At 36.3% G+C, this 20,411-nt stretch overlaps 1 protein-coding gene and 1 pseudogene across 1 annotated transcript in view; both read right to left on the bottom strand.

Moving 5' to 3' along the window:
* LOC125364900 (UDP-glucuronosyltransferase 2A3-like) overlaps positions 1-18,757 on the bottom strand; it is a 49,990-nt gene extending 31,233 nt beyond the window's left edge. The window contains exons 1-7 of the mRNA XM_048364670.1: positions 18,657-18,757; positions 15,543-16,413; positions 8,582-8,730; positions 6,364-6,495; positions 4,714-4,801; positions 4,057-4,276; positions 779-1,414 (exon numbers count right to left, since the gene is read on the bottom strand). Of these exons, the coding sequence (XP_048220627.1) occupies positions 1,135-1,414; positions 4,057-4,276; positions 4,714-4,801; positions 6,364-6,495; positions 8,582-8,730; positions 15,543-16,254 (1,581 nt within the window). The 5' untranslated portion in view covers positions 16,255-16,413; positions 18,657-18,757 and the 3' untranslated portion in view covers positions 779-1,134. Of the gene's footprint in view, positions 1,415-4,056; positions 4,277-4,713; positions 4,802-6,363; positions 6,496-8,581; positions 8,731-15,542; positions 16,414-18,656 lie in introns of the transcript that reaches the window.
* On the bottom strand, positions 17,417-18,553 carry LOC125365010 (annotated as a pseudogene).
* Positions 18,758-20,411: the final 1,654 nt, after the last annotated feature.

Genomic DNA, 20,411 nt, shown 5'->3' with positions numbered 1-20,411 from the left:
TATGTAATTTATTTCATTTGGAACCCTCTATTGTTGGATTAACTCAAATCCTTCCTCTGTAGTTGAGAGAAGGAAATCAATGAAAAGCAAAAAAGAAAAAAGAAAAGGAAAGAACGAATTCATGCTCTATTACAACATGTGAAATTTTTAAAATAGTAAAAAATGTTTTTATTTTTTTTCCTTTTTTATTGTCAATGTGGTGTCCACCTGGGGTGCAGTTATGTAAGTCAAGAAAGGAGTACATTTCTTTTTGGAAAGTGTCACCCCTCAATTATTCTGTGGTTTCTCTGTCTGTTTGTGGCAGTCTCTCACTCCACTTCTGAAACTCTGGGTCTTAGGGTGTGTCATTTTCTGAGCAGGTGGAGGTCAAAGGGGAATCTTGTGGCTGCTATTGCTGCTTAGCCAAGATTAGGGCCTGTAATGACAAGGGGTGTGAAGTCATTTCCCACTTTCCTGTGCATATGTGTGCTAAGGATAGCACACACAATCTTTATCATTCTTGTAATTCTCTGCTTATGCATTCCTGGTCACTTACTTGAGTTGATGTGTCTGTTAAGATCTTAAGTGTTGCTGAGATCAGAGAGCTAGGGGCTCTCCCTAGCTCTTCCCTGTGGCTCTGATGCCAACTTCCTAGGAGATCTACAAGATTGTTTATTGTTATTAACAGAGGAAATCATTCATCTCAGACCTTTTATCTCCTACAATATTTCTTGATTTGTTTGGTCTGCTAGGACTTGTGAATTTCACTTGTGAGCGCCCTTCATCCTCAAAGTTCTGTTTACATTCTATGAACTCCAAAGAATTCAGCATATCATTGTTACACAAGTAACTTTGCTTTGAAAAATGAATCTTCTTTTCAATAGGACCTATTTAGAAATAGTAGTGCACCTGTGTCAGGAAAGTGAGGGAGAAACTGGAAAGGCCACTGGCAAATGACAAAGAAAGAATGACAAACATGGGTATGTTAATGATCATAATGATTCTAGACTTTCTATCTTAATTAAGTATAGGAAGGAATATTTGCAATTCACATGAAGAGGGAATAATCAGTAAGATTCTTGTGACTTCAATGAATAGGATTTCTCTCCAGGACTTGACCAAACTTAGAAAGATTTCCACTTTCTTTTTCTTGTTCTACTCTCTTTTTTTCTTCTTTCCTGTCTTATCACACTTTCGACAAGAAAACAGGCAACATTTCACAACCAAAAATATAGGAACTGCCACGCAGGCCAGCAGGAAGGCAATCACATCCAGAGAGTGGTACTGGAGCCAGGTGAGGTCGTGGGTTGCCACCCGAAGGTGCTTGGCTCCTTTGTGGCGCATGACAAACTCAATCCAGAAGACAGCTCGGTCCAGGGGCTTCACTGGCTGATCGTGGTGAATTCTTGATAATCTCATTACATTTTCCTTATAACTAGAAGGCAAATCAACAGACAAAATTACTTTCTGTGTTTTACGGAAAAACGTGATGGTAGATTGTGCTGTACAAGCCCAAGGCTGCAAATGTGCTAAGAAAATATTTTATTTTTACATAAACTAAGTTAGTGGCACAAAAAGTTTTAAGAATAATGTTTTAAGAATTATGAAGGGGTATATATGGAAAAATCCATTCCTAATGCCTTGTTTTGCCAGAGCAAAAACAGTAGAATATCCAATCATTTGCTTTATAGACTAGTTTTCCCACTAATGAAGTTTGATATTTGATCAACACTGAGATTTCTCCACGACAAAGACGGTAAGCCAATATTATGCAAGAATGCCATTTTAAGCATCCATAGCCACTAATGTCTGACTAGTTATTATGATAAACACAAGGAACTGATAATTAGCACTAATGGGCCATTTTACAGTGCTCAGATAGTTGCAATTTGAGAATTACTGAATTGCACACATTTATATATACTTGTGACATAAAAGGACAATGACTGTAAAGGCAACAATTAGTTTATAGAACTGAATTAAGGTAGTATGGTATATGAAAAGTGGCATGCCGGGCTGGGGATATAGCCTAGTGGCAAGAGTGCCTGCCTCGGATACACGAGGCCCTAGGTTCGATTCCCCAGAACCACATATACAGAAAACGGCCAGAAGCGGCGCTGTGGCTCAAGCGGCAGAGTGCTAGCCTTGAGCGGGAAGAAGCCAGGGACAGTGCTCAGGCCCTGAGTCCAAGGCCCAGGACTGGCCAAAAAGAAAAAGAAAAAAGAAAAGTGGCATGCCTAAGTATATAACTTTGGATGGTTACGCTGTCATTGAATTAGAGAACTTGAGGGGAAAAGAGCGAGAAAGCATAGTAGTGGATCTCAATGGACACAAATGAGACTGAACTATACAACTCATTGGTGGATATGGAAGGGAGGAACTGGGAGAGAGTAAGGGAACAGAATTCCTTATACAAAAGAAAATAAGTCATTACCTGACTTATGTAATACCTCTACATTTTATTTCTATAATTACAATAAAGTAATATAAGTATGAACCAATAGAACCATAGTCTCATATCAATTTGGAATCACAACACTAACAACTATAGAATTAGCAGTTTTCATAATTTCCCATATAACACTGAGTGTATAGCTACGGGATTAAAAGCAAGTCATGTCAACACTTGACATTATCTGACAGAATTAATATGTATTACTTTTGCCTCCTTTTAGCATTGCTAAGAGTGAATATGGTTATAGTTTCTAACTGAATATGGTATACGTGCTACTACAGCGGGGGATGTTTTCTTTGAGCATAGGAAAGGTGAATAGTCATGCTACCTTTCAACTGTAACTAAAAAAGCCCAGGAATTACATAGTCATCTCAGTGCATTTTAGGCAAACTGTATTTGTGGCAAAAGCCTTTATTTTCCAAATCGGATTATTATTCAATATTTTCTACATTTAAAGTAGAAATTTAAAATATGTATATAATAAATTTTTATGCAGATGGATATGAATTTTTTTAAATGAAGCAGGATAATCAAAGACCATATTAGTATGTTTGTGTAATATTTTTACACTGGGGTATGTGATTATTTACATATTTTGGATAATTAAAAACTACTGTAATCCATTAAATTGTGTATCTTGTTCTACTAGTTGCTTTCCAGAAACAAAACAATATCTACAAGATGGGAGTTGGTAGGTAACACTTCTAATCTTACTCAGGAGGCTGAGATTATCTGGGAAGCATTCCTGGGGGTGGAATTCAGGGCCTTTTTGCAGTCCTGTGCATTTGTTCAAATGGTAGAAACACATCCCTGAAGAGAAAATGCACAAGGACTGCAAACAGGCCCTGAGTTCCACCCCCAGGAATACATCTAAAAAATGTACGTATGTACTCTACAATGGAGTACGTATGTATGCTACAATATAACAGTGTTCCCAGATAATCTCAGAGTTAATCCTAGATTGGGAGTTAATGCAAAAGTATTTTACATTGTGTAATTTTCCACTTGGATATTTCTAATCGTTATTTGTGATCCTATAACCTTGTGTCAATAGTTATTAATCAATAAAATCTGATAAATTTATTAGCTTGAAGATAATTTTGAAACTTACCTTCATATATTTAATAAAATGAAAGAAATGATCAGAAATTAGCATACTAATAACATTGGAAATTATTGAAGGTATATACTTCCAACACGGTGCTTATTTTGATTTTGATAACACCATGCTAGTTTTGACATTTAATAACATTAGCTATTAATATAGATATTTCTGAATGATTAATACTCCTGTAATCCCCACAAATTTTCGTTAAATAAATAGGATGTAATATTTAAACATGATTAAATTATACATCCACAAAGGTTATTGAGAAAAATACACCATAATAGGTAGAATCATTAAACAATATTTTGAAAAATATTGAAAGAGTGTTTGAAGTCATTTTTCCCAACTTCAAGAAATTACATTAGCAAGTAAGAAATGAAATATGTGGTTTTTATATTAGCTTCATGGTATTTCTTTGAAAATGAATCAAGAAGTATGAAGCACTGAGGATTTTCTAGTGGGATGGACAAGTTAGTGAGTGACAGGAGAGCCTTGGGAAAGCAGCAGGACTTACGAAGGATCATTAATGACCGTCCTCAGGGCCCCGAGCAAGTCCGCGCTGGTCATGGTGTTCATGTTCACCTCCACAGCTGCTCCTTTGGCCTTCATGCGAGCCATGTTGTCATGTTGGTCAAAGAACATGGGGATTCCTACCATAGGAACCCCGTGATAAATGGCTTCGTAGATGCCATTCGTTCCACCATGGGTGATGAAAGCCTTGGTGTGGGGGTGCCCTGGTTTGAGGATAGAGTGAGAAGGTGAGAAGGTGGGAAATGGGTTCGTAGTTCAACCTCACACACTGACTGAATTTTCAGAACGGGAAGAATAAAGGCTACCATCCCTGTTAGAGTACCACCTTTTCTTCTTCCATAATTAAACACTTGAGACGTTGCTAAGCCAGAAACGTGAATCCTCTGGAGAAGAATGTGATTTCTTCATTATCTGAGAAGGTCTTACTGAGGAGGTGACATGTGACAGGACCTGAGGCGTAATAAGTGTGCTAACTGAACATACTGTGTCGGACCCAGGGGAAGGATGAATCTATGAAACTAGAGACTGGATATACGAAAGTGTAACAGTATGAAATGGTTTTCCATTTGTTTGCTATTTAAAGAGTTATTTACCGTGTCTACAGACCAACTCTATTGCTCTTCTTTCCCCACAGTCTTACCCAAAAGATCGTTCTGGGGTAACCAGTCAAAGATCCGAGTATTGGATCCTAATGTTGCAGGAGTCTTTCCCTTGTATCTCCATAGCACCTGTGGAAGGCAAGGTTGTATTTTAATTTTTTTTTTGCCAGTCCTGGGGCTTGGGCTTGGGCTCTGAGTCCCTGGCTTCTCTGTGCTCAAGGCTAGCCATCTACCACTACACCACACTCCTAGCCACAAGGTTGTATGTCTAAGGATCATTTTACACTGAGGATGAGTTAAGGTTGTCGAATTATTTAGAATTAAAATGGACACAGATTTCTGTGATAGGTCAGTAGTCAAATCATCCCGTGTGGCTAGTAGCCTATTGATAAATGGTTTCATTGGATGCTAATGTGAGGTAGATTCCGTGTATAAAGCTTTTCAGTTTCTAAGATGAGCACTGTTGGCTCACACCTGTAACCCTATCTACTCAGGAGGCTGAAATCTGAAAAACGTGGTTTGAAGCCAATTGGGACAGGAAAGGCCATGCAATTCTTGTCTCCAGAAACCTATTCAGAAAACTCAGAAGTGGAGCTGTGGCTCAAGTGGTGGCACTCTAGCTGTGAGCAAAGGAAGCTCAGGGACACTGCCCCATGTCCAGGCCCCAAGGTCAGGTCCCAAGGTCAGGTCCCAAAAGCAGAATCTCCCACACCACCTTAGCCAAAGCACAAGAGCCTTTACAATATTAAGATAAAGGGCTTGGAATGTGGCCGAGTGGTAGAGTGCTTGCCTAGCATGCATGAAGTCCTGGGTTCTATTCCTCAGTACCACCCACACAGAAAAAGCCACAAGTGGCGCTGTGGCTCAAGTGGTAGAGTGCTAGCCTTGAGCAAAAGAAGCCAGGGACAGTGCTCAGGCCCTGAGTTCGAACCCCAGGACTGGCAAAAAAACAACAACAAACCAACAAAATAATAAGTAAAATGTGGCTTCTTTTGAATAAAGTGGACTTTCAAAATAAAAATTTTCTTGAATGTTTATTTCAAAAATTAAAAGAAACCTCAAAATATTCAAAATATAAAGAGATTATGTGTATGTCTTTAGTTATATAAAATTGTGCTTATTGTTAAATATTAATAAGATTGGTATTAACAAAGTTAACTGTAACTAAAAGATTAATGAAGCATTTTCTTTCCTGAAGTCAGGGTTAATACACTGAGGTAGAACCAAGATCCTATTGTTTATGACCATTGATTAAAGTAATGTTTGTGTACTATTAAGCTTGTCAAGTTTAGAAAGACAAAAAACTGAGTAGCATCTCAAAGTTCATTTAAATGGTAGTTTATGTCAAGATTCTTCAAGTAATCACATTTTAAATATGTATGTAAAAGTGTACCTCTACTTTTTGTTTTCTAATATTTCTATTTCTGAAGAATGTATGCCATGTTGGATACAAAGCTGAAAAGGATACCAAGCAGGGCTGAGTTCTTTGTGCTTCACTATAATCCAAAAGGCTTAGTGACATCTATGGTAGTTTCAGTGTTAGTCTCCTAAAGTACTATCCACAATAAAAATAACTGGGGAATGTATTTTTTTAAAGCTATGATTTCTGCCTGCAAAGTCCTTCATTATATACATTGTCACTCCATTTAGTAAGATGCTTCTCTGCTTTCCTGGATCAGTGATTTACCGACCTTCTGTGGAACTTGAGCAAGGGCTGAAGCAATGATATTGGCCTTCTTTTCTGTGAGGTTTGTGATCATGGAACCCAGAGAAAACACCACCACACCATCTTCTCCCGAGCTCTGAACAAATTCTTCCATTTCCTATAGACATAAAACATGTTTATTGCAGCATTATTTACCATAGCCAAGATACAAAATCAGTCCAGATACTCCTGAAAGGATGAATGTTTACCAAAATGTGGTGTGCATACACAATGAAATCCTACTCATCAACCAAAAAGAATGAGATTTTACCAGACCTATAGCAACACAAGTTGCATAGTTTCCTTCATTTGTGGGAGCTAGAATATGGCTATAAATCAATCAGTAAACATACTGAGTGATATATAAGTGGTTACAAATTAATTAATTGAACCACATTATATTCTATGGAGGAAAAATGCTGTCACTCTTTCGGGAAACAAAGTTAAACCCCAACAAAAATAAGTACCAAGAAATTGGTACTTGCCAGAGGGGAGCAGGGGTGGGCAAATGGAATGAAAGAGAGAAAGGACTAGAATATCCATAAGAATACATCGCGTGCACCACTGAATTGAGAAAAATAAGGGAAGGGCTTGATTAAACTGGGAGGAAGATATTGATGGGATTGTACAAACCCAAATGCATTGTATACAGAAAGTTTGTTGTTTTTTCTGGTTAAAAAAGGTACATAAGCCTAAATATCGACTAAGTCACTACCAAAGTATAGTATAATAACAATTTCACATATCAGAGAGCTCTCTCTGATATGTGAAATTGTTATTAGGAAACTTATTTTTCCCATTTAGCAAAGCTGATTGCAACATTTTTAAAATATTCCATAAATGAAAGCCCAAGATAGAATCCATATCAAGGCTTTAAAAATCATTTGCATGCCACTTATATCTAATAAATACAAATAAATTATCTATATTCCTATTAAACAAGCATTAAATGTTATATGTGTCAAAATTTTCCTTCCCTGACTAATACGGCTCACAAAAAATGTATATAGGCTATGACCTAGAACACTCACTAGGTTTTAGAAGAATATGTAACAAACTCCTGTTAGAAGACCCTCATAGTTAAGCAATTCTGCTTGATGAAAGTCTACATTATTATATGAGGTGAGATTGTAATGGAATCACTTGTCTCTCTTATAAATAATGTCTTAGTTGTCATCAATTTTTGTGTGTGTGAAGTGGGAAGATGTATGTGTATAAGTATGTGGGTAGGAAGGTTTATCTAGTGAGCTGTCTCTCTCTCTGTGTATTGCTTTGACCTTCATCCATTAACTTTCATATAACAATGTTCAAAAACTTCCCTTCAGAAAGTAAAATATAATCAGAATCATGAAATAAAATTTTTTTTTGAAAATGTCTTATTCAACATAAACAAAAATGAAGAGCTCTCCTGGGAGCAACATTTAACCCTCAGCATTTTTGGAATTTGCATTTGTTTCCTTTCTAAGAAAATAATAAAATTATTCTGTCCCTACTACCCATTTCTAATATATGCATGGTACATACTATATTTATATATGAATATTTATGCTTCTCCATGTGTTTTGGTTAATATACATGTCATTCTAAAATTTTCTTCCATCTTGTTATATATTATGTAATGTTTTGTCATCACCAATAATCATAAAATCATTAACTATTTGAGACTGCAAACTTTATAATTTACTTTATGCTGTGTTCTCACAATCTATTTCTAGCACTTTCTGTTAAGCCTGAGAGGATTTGCCACCCAAACAATTGATGAATTTTTTGTCAATAAACATTAAATTCTTCATTATCAACTCAAAAGTTTTTCCACCAGTTATTTGATTTTTCACAAGAAGGTTACCATTATCCAAGTATGAAATCAGAAAGCACTGTATTTCTCTCCCTCAACTCCTTCTTTTTCTAATTCATCAAATCCTATGCACTTCATGAGGTCTCATGAGGCATCTTTCTTGGTCAAAAATTCTGGAAAATCATCCAGTAAATACAACACTTTTAGAAATACTAACAATTTCTATGGTTCTGGTTTGACATCCTCGTATTCCAATAGTACAGCACAGACACACAAAATATTAGCAAAAAAAAAATCTGTTGCAATTTGAAGATACCCATTAACACATTTCTGTGAATGAAGGTATCAATGGTAAGCAAATATCTGATAGTAATAAAACACATAAATTTTTTTCTAATTAGAGACCTACCTTAGGTAAAGGTTTGGCTGGTTTGCAGTGCAATCCTCCAACAAACTCAAAATTGGGTAAGTAGGGGTGAGGGAAATCAAAATCCCAATATGTCCGGATTAGCCAGATTTCAGCTTTGCCCAGAGTTTCACATAATGTCGTGGGTCTTCCTGGAAAAACACAAGGAGGAATATATGTCTTTGCTGAGGAAAAAAGACATCTCTCATTTCCTTTATAACTATTAGGGAGAAAATTCCAATCCTCAGAAATACTTCCTTTTTCTAAATTTGACTTTTCTGGTACTGGGGATAGAACTCAGGGTGTTGCGCTTGCTAGGTTAATGCTTTGCAACTGAGATACATCCCAGCCCCAGGAATACTTTCAATTTAAATGGAAGCAAAATGGTTGGGTGGAGGGATGTAGGAAAGGAAGAAAGGGAGGGAAAAATGAAGGAAGGAAAGCCATTAGAATCACTGAGCCCTTTGCAAGAAGAACTGCTCTGCACAAATAAAGCTCATTAACACTAACAAAGGACTGCTATCTTACGTCACTGAGTTTTCAATGTGGTGTTACAAAACTTAGGTTTCACACCTGCTGACCCACAAACTGCCTTTTACATAAAAATGGAAACTTAAAAAAGACATGTCAATGATGAAATCAGTAAATATGTAGAATAAGAAAATTACTAAAATAATAGTGAACTAAATAGAGTCCAACAAATACAGGTCTGATATAAATTTAAGCATTTACTAAGTAGGAGAAAAATAAAATTCATTTAAGTAAGGAGTTAGGGAAGAAGTATAGTAAAAATAAAAAGTAAAATATTAATATCATTTTTAAAACAGTGTTTCTATATTGGGACTCAAAAGTCATGAATCGTACTGATAAACACATGCCATTTCTTGAAAATAATGAGGTTACCAAACATAACGTAACTTTGTCATCACTGGGGTTTAAACTAAGGGAACAGGCACTTGCTAAACAAGTGTCCTCCCTCTGGAGACACACCTAAGCTTTTTAATAGAAAATATGATAAAGTGGAACTTGTCTAGGAATTAAAATGATACCCTTTAATATAAATATGAATTAAAATTTTAAGTGGTAAAATGGGAACAATCCTATTTTGTGTCAAACAATAAACATATTACATGATTTTAAAAGATATTATTAAATTAGAAATATAGAAGAAGTTTTCTTAAACCCATAAAGATTCCAAAATAGCAAAAGGTTAATTGATAGTAGCCCTTTATTTTAGTATTTTGAGCATTCTCATCATGGTCAAAAAAGTCATTGGTATATTAGATTACAACTATCCAATCACATTATACATTTCTGTAGCAAGATGACAACTAACATACAGTTATCTAAATGATGCTGAAGTAGATATTTCTATTTGTCTGTCTATCTAGCTACCTATCTACTATCTATTTGCCTGTCTTTCTAATTATCTAAATAATGATGACTTGTTATGAAGTAAATCTAAAAGAATATAGAAGGAATGTGACACTTTGCAAATAATAGACACATCCATACATGATGTAATCGCTACAATTCATATGCAAAAATATAGAAAAAGTTTAAGATATGTTTATCTATAACTATGTCTGCACCTGAAAACTGGTCTTCGAACTGTCACACATTCAATCCTACCTCCGCAAGAGCCTGAGACATGAAGGTGGCAATTGAAAAACAGCCAGGGCAGGAAAGGACGTGAGCTCTTATTTTAGTTAAGCGCCACAAAACTGGAAGTAGCACTGTGGCTCAAACAGGTAGAGTGCTAGCCCAGGGACTGAGCTTAAGCCCTCCATGACCTAGACCCCAAAAAGGATATCTATATATTTAAAGGTAAATATATTGAATAATTTTATGAAACTTGTCTAGACTATATATGGTAACAATTCAAAATATATCATTAAAACCAATACTTGAAAAGTAAATAGTGTTAACATGGTAATGGACTAGAGAAACAATTTTTTTTTCTTTGACCAGTCCTGGCTTGAACTTAGTGCCCAGGCACTGTCCCTGAGTTTCTTTCTCTTAAGGTTAGCACTCTATCACTTAAATCACAGCTCCCACTTCTGGCTTTTTCTGGCTTTTTTTTTTTCCTGGCTTTTTCTGGTACTGAGGAGTCAAACCCAGGGCTTCGTGTATGCTAGGCAAGCACTCTACCACTAAGACACATTCCCAGCCTGAGAAACAAATTTTAGAAGAATGTCTATTTTCCCAAGTATATCAACACAATCACTGAAAATCATTCTAATGTCTCCAATGACCAGTTTTGTGGCACTTCGTTATGGCAATGAACTTAATATGTGATTCAAAACCTATGTGGAAAGCAAGGAGTGAAAAATCAAGAATTTTCAGAAAGAAGTCAGAGGAGACATTATTCATAAAGGTATCAAGAACTAATATAAAGAAATATTTGATAACCATAGAAATGAAACTAGTTCAATAATGAAATTTAACAATGACAAAGTAAGCATGATAGACAACTAATTGAAGAAGGATCCTTTGATAAATACTGATGGAACAGGTCATCTCTATGAAAGCTAGGGAAAAAATAAAGGAAAGGTTGAGATGGAAGAAGTGAAGAAAAAAGAAAGGAAATAAAGTACAAGTAAAGACAGAAGACATTGATACCACCTTTTAAAATAAAATGAAAGTTGCAGTACATTGAATACTTTAAAGATAGAATTAATTTATAGTTACATTGAAAACAATAAAGAGTGAAACCTTCAGAAAATGTACAATAGGAAAAGATTTATTTGAGGTCATAAAGAAAAACTTTTATGAAGGATATGGTTGAATTATTCACTCTTTTAAATTAAAGACACAAATCTACATCTCATAAGACAGGAGAATAATAAACAGTAATACCTAATCATAAACAGTGATACCTAAAACTGAAGAGCTTATTTAGTATAATTAGAGAATTTTCTTGTGTTTCCTTAGCGTACAAAAACTTATTACAATACACAAACAAACCTAATAGAAAATGGGCAAAAGATATCTGAAATTCATGCATAAGTGGAACTTGCTGACAGTAAATTGATTAGATTCTTTTTTTTCTTCTTCTTTTTTTCCAGTCCTGGGCCTTGTACTGGGAGCCTGAGCACTGTCCCTGGCTTCTTTTTGCTCAAGGTTAGCACTCTACCACTTGAGCCACAGCGCCACTTCCGGCCATTTTCTATATATGTGGTGCTGGGGAACTGAACCCAGGGCTTCATGAATATGAGGCAAGCACTCTTGCCACTAGGCCATATACCCAACCCTTGATTAGATTCTTCTCCTCAGAAATATTTAAAGAGATATCAAAGTAGCAGAACATAAATGTCAGATCTATTACCTGAAGTAAAAAATAATATATTTGGGGGGCATAGGTATGGCTGAAATGATAGACAACTTGTTTTAGAAAGGAAAAGCCCTTAAATTCAAAACTCACCACTAAACTAGTAAACAAATAAGAAATCATCTCTTTGGGGATTTATGGAATTATCACACAGTGGTAGCTCCATACATTTGTAAAAGTGTTGAAACTTTGAATTATACTTTTTAAATGTACATATTTTATAGTAAATAAATTTGACCTAATTACAACTGTTAATATGCAAGTCAAAATCAGTATTTCGTGATATAGCAATCAGAAAAAAGACACATTTACATAGCAATTTTTCTTAATGGATAATTTCTTGATAGGATGTTGAATAAAGTTAATAGTTTTGAGAGGAAATGGGAAGCCTGCTATTGTTACTTATATATACTTTTGCTTCCCATGAATTTTCGGACTTTTGTGTTCATTACATTTTTTTGACATTAAAACATGATTATACTAATAGTGAATGGTACTCGTCCATCAAATAAACAACAAGAGAATACACAGGAATAAAAATCAGATAGACTACTACCTTACAACAAAAGTAAAACATAATAAAAGTGATAGAGTTGAGCACCTGCCATGTACATCTTAAGGACTGCATTTAATTTTTAGTACAAATACACACAAGACCCCCATACTTTTTCAATGGTTAAATATCATATGCCATATATCACTGCATAGTATCTTCTTGAATTATATAATCTAATCTATTCTCACTAATTATCGCAATAAAGAAAATTTAGTTATTTTAGCAAGAGCTACAATATTTTATTTCCTAAATCTGGTATATTCTGTGTTAACCTTAACTCTTAGTATTAAGCCAAATATTAAAGCACTGATAAAACAAATCTCTAACTTGGCTGGTGCTTAACTTTTTTCACATGTTGGCTTTTACTGGCTTGCTTCTACAACAAAAAGTATTGATCTCCAACTGAGTTAATAGATATCTACAAGATCATTGTTCAATTCAGAAAAACAAACTTGCCAACAACAAAGCTAAGTAAAGAGTTTTTGTCTGTTTGTTTTTTTCTTTTTCTTTTTTGTTTCCAGTTCTGGAGCTTGAACTCAAGGCCTGAGCACTGTCTCTGGCTTCCTTTTGCTCAAGGCTAGCCCTCTGCCACTTGAGCCACAGCGCCACTCCTGGCCATTTTCTATATATGTGGTGCTGAGGAATTGAACCCAGGGCTTCATGTATAGGAGGCAAGCACTCTTGCCACTAGGCCATATTCCCAGCCCCTGTTTTTTCCTTTTTGCCTGTTGTGGGATATTAACTCAGGAACTGGGCTCTGTCCCTGAGATGCATGCTCAAGGAGAGGGCTCTACTACTTGACCTTCAGTGCCACCTTCCGGTTTCCCTGAGGAGCATATTGGAGATAAGAGTCTCACAGACTTTCCTACCCTGTCTGGCATTGAAAAGTGATCCACAGATCTCAATCTCCTGGGTGGATAGGAGTATATGAATGAGTAACCAGCACTGACCTAACTGAAGTTCTTTTTTTTAATTAATTAAATTTTGTTGACAAAGTGTTGTACAAAAGGGGTACAATTACATAATAGGGCAGTGAGTACATTTCTGGTGATATCTTACACCTTCGTTTTTCTTTCTCTTCCCTAGATCAGGTAGGCATATATACAATACACACTGTACCAACTGAAGTTTTTGTACTAACTGAAGTTTTTGAGGTAAGTTTTCTATAAATCTTATGGTCTACCTGAAGAGAAAAATATTTGTTTGTAGAATAAAAGATAAGTTTTTCATCCTAAGTAGTTTTAAGCAAAGACTGTATGTGCATACAGATAGCAACAATATCAAGAGGAAGAAAGAAGATCTTAGTCTTCAGCTCAATGTGATTTAAAAAAAAATACTGGGGCCACGAATGTGGCCTAGTAGTAGAGTGCTTCATGGCATGCATAAAGCCCTGGTTTCGATTCCTCAGCATCACACATACAGAATAAGCCGGAAGTGGCACTGTGGCTCAAGTGGTAGAGTGCTAGCCTTGAGAAAAAAAGCTAGGAGCAGTGCTCAGGGCCTGAGTTCAAGGCCCAGGACTGGCAAAGAAAGGAAGGAAGGGAGGAAGGGAGGGAGGAAGGAATTCTTTTAAGTGTGACATATTTATTCAAAAAAGAATCCACTTCTTAATCATTTAAAACATGTCTAAAACTGTTTATTACTAAAGGAGCTCTTTTAAAAATAGTTCTATTAATAATGTTTCTACTTGGAATTCAGAATTATGGGCCAAAGTATATTTCTCCCAAATATACATGTTTAATGTTGAAGATATGTGTACAAAAGGCCATTAGAGTTGAAGGATAAATGAATTGAAGCAGAGGAACGCAGTCCAGGATATCTGATGTTCCTCTGAATGGGTAAAGAGCAGCCAGGATGCGTCTGTACAGACAAATGACCATGAAAACTACAAGAGAGCTATGTGCACGACCAGAAGAGAAACCCCAGAAGAAACCAACTCATACCACCAAGTGTGTGGAATTTAAGTGCAGCAGCTGTAGCAGTCAATAACTCAAATTAGTTAATATATTCATACCCAATATTATCTTTTGCTTGGTATTACAGGCATGTTCATGATTCTCAAAACACTTGGTTCAGAAGCTTGTGTAAGCTGAAGAATCCAGATGAAAATTATGTGCATAAAAAAACCATAAGGCAAATCAACAGTAATTTCACAACAATGTCATCACTGAAGTAAGAAGAGTATGGTCAACTCATCAAGAAATACGATTGTTATATCACTGCTGTAACTACTTTCAACGTGCTATGTGTAACCGTAGCTTCTATTATTGATGATCTTCCTGTATCCCCTTCCTGTGGTTGTACCTGCACTATCTCTGTATCTTATCTGAGTACATTGGAAACCGTGTTATACTGGTATTAGAACTAGGAAAGTGAAAGGGAATACCAAAATAGAGAGACACTGGGTAAAAAGACAAACAACTACAAAAGCAATACTAGCAAAACTGTTGGGTGTAAATGAACTGAACAACTCATGGGGGGGAGAGGAAAAGGGGGAGATGAGAGGGGGGAATGAGGGAGGAGGTAACAAACAGTACAAGAAATGTATCCAATGACCAACGTATGAAACTGTAACCTCTCTGTACATCAGTTTGACAATAAAAATTTTTTAAAAAGAAATACTTCATTTTACAGTTTTATATTTATACCTCACACTTCCAAATATTTCTGGCATAAACAAAGGAGATTTTCTTTTTTGAATAATAAATAGGGCATTCCTTATTAATATAGATCTGACTCCTAGGACAAAGTACACAAAGTTGTGGAGCTTTTTGATATTCTATATGTGACCAAAAAAATTCTCCCTAATCAACTTCTGTATATTTTGGGTGATTTGATAAGAACCTATTAAATTTCATTAGATGAAACCATTCCCATGAAAACTAAGAAAGAATAATGAAGAACAACCATCCTTGTCTTCGTTCTTCAACTTGTTACTGATACACACTCTGTTGCTATCAGTTATCAAGTATTGTGTAACAAAAGTTTTTGAATATCTCTTTCTTTCACTTTTGACACATTTCTTGAGACATTTCTTAACCGTTTTGATCTAGTACATGAAAAGCAAATCCTCTTACCTAACACTTCACTGTAAAATTGATCCCAAAAACGAAAGTCATATTGTGGGAGCCAAAAATCAAAGAAAAATGCAAATATCATATTTTTCACCCTTTCCATAAAGGTCATTCTGTCTGTGAGTCCTCCAAGGGACACGGGTACATAGGAAGGTGGAGCTGGGAGCTGCCCACAGTATTTCTCAATGATGCCACCCATCGAGATCCTCAGTGTGAGCACGAAAGGGATCTCAAGCAACTCAGCCACCAGCTGTCCACAGGGAATGACAGGGTCGATCACCATTACATCATACTTGGTTTTCTGGAGTTTCCTCACGAGTGACTGGTTGTAGACTGTATTCCTACAGAGAGTTACAAATTGTCCAGTGTTGTGAAAAAACAATCCTTGGAACTTGCTTGATGCTTGCCAGAATGACAACGTTGGAATGACGTTCACAAATAGGTCTGATAAAGCTTCCAGAGACATCTTTCTTTCAGGTGGCACTTGGACCACCTCGAAATTCAGTGCAGAAGGTTTTCTGTAGTCCACTAATACACTCTCAGTATTTGTCAAAACTGTCACCTCGTGTCCTTTTGCAGCGAGTTCATCCAGAATGATCTCTAGGTTGAGCCAGTGGCTCATCTCGCAGGGCCACACCAAGACCTTCCCACAGAACCCCCAGTGCACGCAGCACAGCAGAAGCAGCAGGACGGGCAAGGTCCCCTTGGGAGCCATGATGCTCGCTCACTGCGCTGCTTACATTGAGTGTGTGTGGCATTGATGGGGAAATTTAACAATGATAGAAATCAATGATTAATTTCTAGAGTTATGAAATAACACAGGCTGAGAGAACTTTGTCCATTTGGCTGATGAGGGGAAGCACCGGTAGGACATCTGTACCGAGAATAACCTTAGGGACTAGTTACAAATCGATTCTCATATTCTAATAATTCTACTGTAATGTGCTAAAATGGTATTTCATATTACTTTCTCATTTTTTTTTGAATTAGACAAATTTTATTTCCAAGTTCTTCAAAGATTACCGAAAGTCTCCTTCTCAAAGTATCCCCAAACTCAATGAAAGGCACATCTTCCAAGTAAAACCCTTGGGACATGAAGAATTCCTTTGGTTGTATTATTTTCACATTACTTTGTTTTTAACCATTTGAAGAGTTCTGTTTGTAGGTAACAATTTAAGCATTTTTAAAAACAAAATAAGTAGTTTTGTTTTTTTAAGGTACCACCACAACTGTAAAGTACAAGAACTTAAGAAAAAGGACAAATCTGCTTCATGTACAAGGTAGGGAAACTAATACACATCATTAACATTAATAATTTCAAGTTTGCTGAGATACATCTCCCAAGTTTAGTGTTTAAAACAAATTATATTCTCATTTAAAAATGAAAATCTTTTCATGTAAAGGAAAAGAGACATCTTTTGGTTAGTAAAGCCTATTTATTCCTCTTAATTTTATACTTTATCTAGTAACTGTATCTAGTATAAAAGTCTTAGGAACATGTTACAAATACTCAATTGTTTTAATAAACAAATGTTTTCCTTCCTAAATGTAAACATCCAGTAAATAAAACATACATAATAGTCCAGATATAGCAAAACCAGAAATTCTTATGAAAGAGGTGTATTTTGGTATACTTGGTGGCTAGGGTGGTTGTCTTAATACAAAATCACTTCAGCAAAAGAACTAGGTCATTATTATTTAGAACTGTACTCCTTCACTCAGTTACCTTAGTTGAGTAGAAAATCATCAATTTCTGTGTAAATCTGCCTATACACCCAGGCCACAGAAAAGATGTGAAATAGATCTACTAGTCATTTGGCTAGAGAAAAGTGTTTTCTTGAGACTTGGAGGCTTTCCTCAGCCAACTTCTTTTCTATTTAAAATAAAGCGCAGGACCCGGGTTCCCGGAAGGGGTTGCTTCCTGCGGGAACGCCCACCAGCAGGGCCTCCTTGCAGGCGTTCTGTAAGCAGCACTGCTGAAGTTCTGCGGCTACCTGGGAGACCTGGATCCGCTCCATGCCGGCCTCCAGCTTGAGTTGCTCCACCAGGCGCTGGCAGGGCGCTGACGCTGGCCCGGGACGACAAGGCGGCTGTGGGGTGCCCGAGGGCGGTGGGGTATCCCTCATATTAGTTTCTAAACGCAATAGAAGCACTAATATAAGTCTAATCAGTACTCTGATATGTCTTAAGGAGTGAGGGCATTGAAAAATCTTAGGGAAACCCAGAAGACCTTTTCTTAAAAACTTTGTTACATCCTTGCCTTACATTATATGAAGAAGAAAGAGGACAGGGTAATTTTTCAAGGCTTACACTGTTTCAGAACCTCTGAGGAAGCTCCTGTATCTTTTATGTTAACAGAATTCTTTTTGCTATCTTCTGGAATGGGAGCAGTCTTATAAATTAATCCAGAAGCATAAAGATAGATACACAGAAGAATGGCAGAATGGGAGGGGAGGCATGTTTTGCAAAAACACATCGTTTATCACTGAGCAGTCCATATTCAGTATTAATTAATTAAAGCTATCCATATTAATTCCATATGTAAATAGGAAGGGAGACATCGAACTCATCCAAAAGGAAAATTTCAGTTAAAATAGGAGACTTTGGAGAGCCTTGATGATACCTTCTACGTTCAAGTTTAATATAATTAAAAATGTGTCCTAGAGAATCAAATGAGGGATTGTGTCCAGAAGGAGACAACTGAGTGATGCATCAGTGTAAGGTTATTAGCGTTTAAACAGCACATTTGGGAAGTAGTGGATGATAATTATGCTAGCATAGACAAAAATCCAAATTATGAACATTTGTGGGGAATTTTTCACCTTTGTTCTTAAGTCAATTATTGGACATATCTGTGAATATTTGCATTGAACCTGTGAATATTTCCATCGTATGGGAAATGTGAAAGTCAGAAACATAGAATTTTGTATCTGGTCACCAATCCAAATGTTACTTTCTCTCTGAATCCCTTTTAATTCACAGTTTTAACATACCCTGGAGAGCCCACTGGCCATATCTTACAATGCATGGGACGAGGAAGGGCAATCACAACACTATTTCCATTCAAGTTGAGCTCACACATTATTGCAGGAATTAAGTCAAGTGACCAATACTTACTCTCAAAATATAATAGCTATATGAGATTTGTCCTTACAAGGCAGAAGAGTGTAGCCCATGGAATGACTGGCTTGGTTGAAGGAAGGGAATCATTACATAATGCCTTTGCTAAATATATGAGACTGAGTATCAAAAATAAGTCTAAGTACCTTAGCCAAATGAAAGATAGTCATTCATATCAAAGACAATAATGATATATATGTATTCTATTTGACCTAATACGTTTTATCAAGTGTTAATTTCAGTCATTTATTAAAAAAATGAGGTATGAATTGTTAAAATTTCAAACTTAATAAAAGCACCTTTTTTCCCCCCTTCAGAGGACCCAGAATAGGATTACTTAGAAGATGGAAACTTAGAACTACCATCAAAGATTAGAGATTTTTGTGTCATTGTATCTCTAGGATTTAAATAAGTCCTAGTGACATTTGATAAAATATAGGCCAACGAAAACTCCCCCGGAAAGAGCAATGAAGCAATAAACAGAATAACCAGAACTGTCACTCAAGCATGTAAGGCAGTGTCAAATAAGCGCACTAAATAAATATTAACAATGTAATATTAGAAGATAAAAGTTCTTATACAAATAGCCTAGTATCAACTGTGACCAAGTCAAAGTAGTACACTGAGAAAATATTAACACTGTAATCATCAAATATTAAAATATTTTTAAAGAATAAATATGCTAGATCAATAAAGTAAATAAATGAAAGCAATACAGAAATAAAGCTAGGTGCCAGGGGCTCAATCCTTACAGTCCTAGTTATTCAGGAGGCCAGGGTCTGAGATTGGTGGTTGGAAGCCAGAGACGGCAGAAAAGTCTATGAAACTTCTGTCTCCAATCAACAACCAAAAAGCCAGATGTAGAGCTGTGGCTCAAGTGATAGAGCACTACTCTCGATCACAAAAGCTCATGGACAGACAGAGCCCATGCTCAGAGTTCAAGTCTTAAGACTAGCACATGGGTGCACGTGTGGGCGTGCGCGTGCACACACATACACACACACACAGATCTTTATTTCCATTTTTTTTTCATTTCTTTATTGTAAAAGTGAAGTACAGAAGGGTTACAGTTTCATACATAAGGCAGTGAGTATATTTCATATCCAACTTGTTACCTCCTCACTCATTTTTCCTTGCCTCACCCTCCTCATCCCCCACCCACCACCATCCATGAGTTGTACAGTTGGTTTACACCATATAGTTTTGTAAGTATTGCTGTTGCACTGGTTTGTCTTTTTGTCCTTTGTCTCTCCATTTTGGTATTTCTTTTCCCTTCCCTAGTTCTAATAAACATATATACAATATCCAGGGTACTAAAATCAGTTATAGGGATATTAGGGGTAAAACCACAGGAAAGAAAGACAAAAAAAAAAGGGCATAATTTCACATGGTATGTTGAAAATAACAACAACAATAAACCACTTGTTTCCATAACTTGGAATTCATTTCAATTAGCATTATCTTATGTGTTCTTCTGGATATAGCTATTGAGCTATTTTAATATTCTGCTAGGACTATCCTAGACATGTACTAATTATTCCCAATGAGGGAATCTATAGAGTCCATGTTTCTTTCCGTCTGGCTTACTTCACTTAGTATGATTTTTTCCAGCCCTTCCATTTCCTTACGAATAGGGAAGTATTGTTCTATTGTTCCTTCTGATAGAGGCATAAAATTCCACTGTGTATATGTACCACATTTTCTTGATCCACTCATCTACTGAGGGGCATCTAGGTTGGTTCCATATTTAAG

The sequence above is a fragment of the Perognathus longimembris genome, chromosome 16 (assembly GCF_023159225.1).
Source record: "Perognathus longimembris pacificus isolate PPM17 chromosome 16, ASM2315922v1, whole genome shotgun sequence".
Lineage (NCBI taxonomy): Eukaryota > Metazoa > Chordata > Mammalia > Rodentia > Heteromyidae > Perognathus > Perognathus longimembris.
This window is presented reverse-complemented; position numbering and strand designations above follow the sequence as displayed.